Source organism: Ursus maritimus, unplaced genomic scaffold (genome assembly GCF_017311325.1).
Source record: "Ursus maritimus isolate PB19 unplaced genomic scaffold, ASM1731132v1 scaffold_24, whole genome shotgun sequence".
Lineage (NCBI taxonomy): Eukaryota > Metazoa > Chordata > Mammalia > Carnivora > Ursidae > Ursus > Ursus maritimus.
Window position 1 is genome coordinate 34,661,296 of NW_024424897.1, and position 7,400 is coordinate 34,668,695.

At 38.0% G+C, this 7,400-nt stretch overlaps 1 protein-coding gene across 1 annotated transcript in view; it reads left to right on the top strand.

Annotated features, from left to right (window-relative positions):
* The window catches only part of APPBP2 (amyloid beta precursor protein binding protein 2), a 54,631-nt gene extending 49,642 nt beyond the window's left edge, over nucleotides 1-4,989 (top strand). Inside the window, exon 13 of the mRNA XM_008695458.2 lies at nucleotides 425-4,989. Within this exon, the coding sequence (XP_008693680.2) occupies nucleotides 425-678 (254 nt within the window). The 3' untranslated portion in view covers nucleotides 679-4,989. The remainder of the gene's footprint in view (nucleotides 1-424) is intronic.
* The last annotated feature ends 2,411 nt before the right edge of the window (nucleotides 4,990-7,400 follow it).

Here is a 7,400-nt window from a genome sequence, read left to right on the forward strand (position 1 = left end):
TTGATCTCAGGGTCATGGGTTTGAGCCCCATGTTAGGGGTAGAGTTTACTTAAAAAAAAATTCTTCCCTGCTTTTATATTGAATTGTCTGTCATTCCTTACTGATTTATAGAAGGTCTTTATGTACTGTGGATGCAGCAAGCCCTTTGTTGGTTATAGATGGTGCAGATAGATAACTCCCTCTGCTGCTTGTTTCTAAATGGTGCCTTTCAAAGGACAGAAGTTCTTAATTCTAATATTAATCTTCTCTGTGGGTACCCAGTCTCATTGGTTTCTCATTTAGCCTAGGGAATAAAATGAAGCCACCTTATTTAAAGAATTGAGCTTGTGTTGTCTTTTAAGAACCTCTTGTTCCGTTACTTGAGCTTTCTTTCTTTCTTTTTTTTTTGTGTGTGTGCATATGTGTATGTGTGTTTTACTTTCAGGGAAGAAACTGTTTGGTGAAGGCTACAGTGGACTAGAATATGATTACCGAGGTCTCATTAAACTTTACAACTCCATTGGAAATTATGAGAAAGTGTTTGAATATCACAATGTTCTGTCTAACTGGAACCGATTGCGAGATCGTCAGTATTCGGTGNCCGACGCTCTTGAAGATGTCAACACCAGCCCCCAGTCCACTGAAGAAGTGGTGCAGTCCTTCTTGATTTCTCAGAATGTTGAGGGACCGAGCTGCTGAGGGAGGACCTCAGTTAACTAATTTACCTTTTCCCAGATTCCAGGGAATTCATACTGTGAAATCAAAACCATGTTGTTTTTTGGGGCTGGAATTTGCATTGAAACACTGGTCCAGTCCATTGACCCTATTTGGGTGACCCCTATCTTGCAGAGTGTCCATAGGAATAAGCGTATATCCAGTTATATTCAGCATGTGCCGCATGTATAAGTAGTCTGGCCCATATTTTCAACCTAGTAGAACAAACAACAGGAAATCTTTTTTTTTTTTTTTCATTTTAAAAAATAATTCATTTTGCAGAAAGCCTGAAAAGAACCCCTAAATAAAACTATTTAAGAGTTTAAAAGAGTTGCATTCTTATTATGTAAGGATGATTTTAACAACTTTTTAACATATTCTTCCTTGTGGAGGTATTCAATACTGTAACGTAAAGAAATTTTATGGGGAAAATCTTTATATGCAGTATAGAAAAGTTACCACAGTACCAGTAGAAGAGGGACACCCTGACTTAGGTTTGGCTGCCCTACCCAGAGAAGTGGATACAACCACTCGAGAGCTCTATTACAAGGGAAGGATTGTCCGATTCATCTGAACTGGACCAGTGTTGATCTGTAAGTAATAGAAAAGCTGACAGACCAGCAATTTTTATTAACCCTTTGGTTGTTTCAGGGTTTTGGGTACAACAATGCAAGATGCTCTGATAGCGTTTGCTAACAGGACCAGGAGGACCTAAAAAGGACCAGCCTAATGTAGAAAGGGGTTATTTGGACCAGAGGCTTTAGGTTATTATTTTAGCCCCTGCATATACTTTTATCAGTAGGATGTTTCATTTAGAGGTATAATGAAAAGTGATAATGCAAAAATTATATTCATGTAATTAGACACCAAACTAGGGAAATTTGGCAGTTTCAGTGGCATAGCTTTAGTCAGTGTGCACAGATGGCAATGCCATAAGCAAGTCTATAAATATCTGCTGCAACCATCCCCCTCATTTTAAATGTTACCCTAATAATCAATGCAATTAACAAGTATTTTGACTAAGAGTCATGAAATAGCTCATGGGTGGGAATTTTAGGTTGCTATATGGTTTGTGCGGATTAATGGAAAAATGAATGCCCAAAAGAAGCAATTCTTAGAGATCCTTCATTTTTATGGTAAATAATAGTACGCCTATGTCATTTCATTTGAAATTCAAGCGTCAAATGCAGAGATCTCCTAACTATATATCTGTTTCACTAACTTGTCTTCCTGTTTATTGGGTTTTTTTTTTTTAATCTTAAGCCAGTCAGGTTATTTAATGTTGAGGTAATTAACATTCAGATTTGAAAAGTTATGACATGTAGCAATTAAGAAACAAAAAGGTCTTTTGCTGTTACCTCAATTCTTACTATAGTGGCCTATATGTTGCCTCTATAGTTAAGAATCAGGGTTTTCCCCCCTATTTTCAGGGGTTCATGACTTGGCTGTCAGATATGTTGCTCTTGGCTAACGCTTGGAGTAGTCTATGGGTGAGTGGATGTGTGTTGAATTTTGGTTTTCTTTTAACATGCACGTTGGGGTTGGAGGGGGGAAGAAATCTAAACTGCCACATTGAGTACAGAAAAATTAATTGGAGATTTCAGGTAAATTTGATTTTAAATACTTTTTTGAACTTCCCAAACCTAATCTTGTTTAAAACTGTTATTTGCAGTCTCGTTAGTTGGGAGCCAGTGTTTTTAAGTCCCCAGGAGGGGATCGGCTGGGGGAGGTACATAAGGAGATGAAGCAAGCCCAGACCCTAAGATTGTAACTCTGATTTCAAAACCTGGGTTTATTCCTCAAATTGAATTATCTTCTTTTTCATTTTAAGAAGAGTACATTGGCACACCTGCACCTCCCCTCCCAGTTAATTGCAGTCTAATGCCAAGAGGCACCTCTTTATTAATTACCAAATAGTCTGTGTGACCAAGGACTAACATTTGCTAAGTTACTCAGCTCTATCCTCACGGGCCTATATATTTAATACCTCCAAAGATATTTCCAGGATAGGCTTTGTATACTTTTGTTGGTTTTTGAGAGTCCTGTGGTATGTTTGTGGCATAGGAATGTCATGGTAAATTGTTTTTCAATAAATATTTTGAAACTTAACGTTTCCATATGAAGTTTTTTTTTTTTTTAATCAACCTGTATCTTTTGGTTTTGTGCACATAATAGCATTTCCTAGGATAAAATCAAGCAAATGACTTAAGGCCTCATCCTCTCTTAACTCAGTTTGAGCTCAACTTAGCTCACACAGTGATAAAGCGACATGATATTTAGAAGCCTAAGATCACAGGGTGATAATGTTATGTGGCAGCCAGTTTTTCTAAAAAACATTGGTAGTTTCCCTTTGTTTCCACTGCTTTAATGTAGTTTTCTATAAATCCGTACACTCTGATTTAATGCAAACACTGTAGGCTGAGAAAAGAGATTGACAGCTTGTTAATGATGTAACAAACATTATGCTATCAATTCTGGGTGTGATGAAGAATAATACCGTAATGATTCCGAGCGTGAGATTTATCCTTTTCCTAGGGATGTTGAGGGTAGGTGAAAGAGGTGAACGTTACCATGCTTTATGGGGCTAAAATGAATCTCAAAGAAAAGAATAAAATTTACCTCACAATAACCAATAGCTTGCACAAACTTCTCACATATGGTGGGGTTGTGTGTAAGAAGCCTAGACCAACTTAAAGATTTTTCTGGAAGTTCAGCAAAGTAATGTTAAATAAGGGGCCTGAGGTCTCATCCTTCCCTAACTTTCATTTCTTCTCTCTTACCCAGTCTTTTTCCTAAAGTTGGTGCTACTCGGATTGGGTGCATCAGGGGGCTCTGTAATACTCGTGTACCACGCAGATGGTCAGTCACTCCTGCATCCAGTGTAATAGAACCAATTGGGTTTTTTAGATCACAGTTTTTATGGGTCCCCAAAGCCGACTTTGCCTAAAGCTTTAGGACCCTTATTGTCATTGGAGCTCTGTTTCTGCTTGGTTAAAAACAAACTCGCTGTTGCTCTGTAATAATCCTTGTGCAGGTACGCGCTTATTTGTGAAAATAAAAGATTTGACAAAGGCCTTTGTTCCTAGTCTGTTTGGGAAGAGTTCATAATGTTGCGAAAATTCAGTACAGAGGCTGCTACCTTATAAATAAATGAGAGCGCCATCTGGCGGCTCCTTACATGCAAACAGTGCTGAACAGTAAACACCTGAAACACGACTAAAGCTTTTGGCCATACTTTACAAATTGAAACAATGGTTTGCTTAGTAGCAGGTATTCTTAACTGCCACTTGGTCTTTATTTTTTCCCCAGAATTTGTAGCCTTGCTGCTTTCAAACTGTTCCTTTTCTGGATGACAAAGTTACTACTGGAAAAATACTTATTTATATTAGTACGAACTTTTTTAAGAGTTTTATTTTTGCTTTAAAAATTAATGTATATATTTCACCTCTTGGCTTTGGAGGACCTCAGTTCTTGCTAGGAAAACAATTTTTTTTTAATCTGACATTTGGATTAATCTCCAGCTTGAACACTAGTAGTTGTGTTGTCCACAAATCTCAGGAATGTGTTAGGCAGAAAACTGGTTTTACCCTGTCGGTGATCTGAAGGAGTGTGCTTTAGGATTTATTAACTAATACTATTCTTTAATTGCAATCCTAGGTATCTATAGCATGAGTGGCCTTAGTGAGTTTGTTGAAGTGCACATTTTTTTTCAAAAGTAAAATTTAAGATTAAAAATATATGCTATATATAGATATCTAGAAAACCTGGTTTGTGGTGCACAAGTTAAGTGTTGGATCACTAAATAATTGTTGCAGGTACCATTTGTGTAACATTACTCATTTCTGTATATTCCTTTTATGGAAAGATGTTGCCATGGTAACTAAAACTTTTCAATTTAGTTCTACTTTTATGATGTGAACGAATGCTACATTTTATTAAATATTACCAAGTCAGTACTATTTTTATACTTTATTAAGCAACAGGGGATTTTAGTTTAATAGGCTCAAGAGCTCTTAATGAAACAAATTACTAACAATTCTTTACATGAAAATCCCCACTGATAGTGCCACAGTAATTTCTATAGAAATATCTAGGGTCATTGATAGATTTTTTTAAGACAATTCTTCATTGTGTCAGAATGACCTTTCATATCATCCTTTACACAAACTTGTAGTGCCCACCGTTATTTGTAACCATTGAATCATACTAAGTATGTTTGTAACCAGCATTGTGATATATTCTGTACTTGTATTGCTCAAACGGAATTATTGACCTAATAAATATAGTGTTCCTGCATTCGTAGTGTTTGTTTCCAGTTCAGTTGTGATCACTTTGGGTCGGGACTTGGGATTATTATTCCGACCTGTTTTTATCAGAGAACAGTGCGAGAGAAACTGTTGGAACTAGAACAAAAGTGCTCTTGTTCAAGACAAATAGGATATGTGGCGGAGGAGACACGTGGTACCAGCATCTGCAGATGGTGCTCCTGAAACTACTTTGGAAAACACAGAGCAGTGCGTTAATTAATGCAGGGGGTTTTAGTCTTTACGAAAGTAACTACCTGTTCTTTTCCCTAGTCTTCCATGTCTGAAGGGCGGGAGGCTGGTGTGGAGACCTGAGGACGTTGTGCTGGCCATGGTGGAGAGCCCTGCATCTGGGTTTCCGTTCCAGCTCTGCCTCTGAGCAGTAGGAATTTGAGAAATGTCATTATGAGTCTCTTCGTGTTTCATTTCCTCATATGAATGGTGGGGTCAAATGAGGTCTTTAAGAAAATCTGCCATTGAAATAGCATGAATCGTAAGCACACAGCTAGTGCAGGAAATGAAACTGAATTTTAAATTACTATAAAGAAAATTAACATTTCGACAAAACCCCACCTTACTTGCAAGAATCAAGACTGGTTTGATCTCGCCTGCACCTGCAGTGATACCGACTTTTTAAAATTTTTCTTTTTACATTCCCATGACTGAACATGCTGTTCTCTCTTTTGTATGGAATGCTATTTTCTGCCTAAACTTCTATTCATCTGTCAAGCTCAAAGGACAAGGAAGCCTTCCCTGAAAGTTTGAGTTGCCTCTTCTTGGTACTTAAGCAGCATTTTATTTAAACCTTAGTTAAAGCCATTACCCTATGATCCTGTAACTTACAGAATTAAAACATCCCAGCTTATAAACGTTGCTGATTTGTGCATCGGACAAATTTTACACAGAATTTTCTCTGTAGCAGATACTATTCTAAATATGTTAGCAAACCACACCCACTTACTTTATACCCATTTATTTCTACAGTTTGAAAATTCAAGGCAAACTCCAAACTCATCAGGATGATTATTATCAAAAAAACGAAGTGTTGGCAAGATGTAGAGAAGTTGGAGACCGAGTGCGTCACTCGTGGGGATGTAAAAAGGCGCATCTGCCATGGTCAGCAGTAAGGTGTTCCTCAAAAAATTAAAAATAGAATTACCGTGTGATCCAGCAATCCCTCTTAGGGGTATATGTTCAAAAGAATTGAAAAGGATCTTTCACCATGTTCATAGCATTATTCATAATAACTAAAATGTGGAAGCATCCCAAATGTCCATCAGTGGATAAATGGATAAACAAAATGTGATACATCCATACAATGCAATATTATTCATCCTGAATAATAATATTCAAAATAATAAATCAGGAATTATTATTTCTTTAAAAGGAAGGCATTTCTAACACATGCTACAACATCGAACCTTGAGGGCATGCTGAAGTGATACAAGCCAGACATGAAATGGAGGGGAGAGTGTACTCTATATACTGTAAGTATGATTCTACTTACATGACGTATGTGGTCAAACTCAGTAGAATGGTAGTTGTCAGAGCTGCAAGGAGCTGAAAGTGAGGAGTGGTTGCTTCATGGGTACAGTTTCAGTTTTGCAAGATGAAAGGGTTCTGGAGATTGGTTACACAATAGTGGACGTAATGCTACTACATTGTACGCTTAAGATGATACATTTTATGAGTTACCACAATTAAAATTTTTAAGACTAACTTTCCAATTGCATAAGCAGTTAAATAAGCCATGATAGAGTATGATGAAGTTTGAAAAAATCTGAGCGATCACTTCCATTCAGTGCCTTGATAAAGCTTAAGTGCAATTTATTTTCTGAATTGGACCGTTGATAGAACATGTCATACTCGACTTGCATTTAAATTCCTGCTCAGCACAGAGTCAGGCTTTGTCCTTGACTCTTGCTGCTCCTTAAGTAGTTTTTTCTTTCCTGTACCTGCTGTGTCATCAACAGCACACATTCTGGATCTGGTATGCTGGTATCAGAGTAACTAGGTTACACAAGACCAAACAAGAGTCCTTTAAAAACCACCCTTAGGGGTGCCTGGTTGACTCATATGGTGGAGCTTGTGACCCCTAATCTCGGAGCCATGAGTTTGAGCTCCACGTTGGGTAAGAGATGAAAAACAAACAGGGACGCCTGGGTGGTTCAGTCCGTTGAGTATCTGCCTTCGGATCTCAGAGTCCTGAGATTGAGCCCCATGTCAGGCTTCCTGCTCAGCAGGGAGTCTGCCCCTCCCTCTGCCCCCCACCCCACTTGTGCGCGAGCTCTCTCTCTCTCAAATAAATAAAATCTTTTAAAAATAAACTCCAGTTTTATCTGAAGGTGAGAATTCCAGGGAGGCAGGGTGCTTACAATGAGAACAAGGACTTGAGAGTCCAGA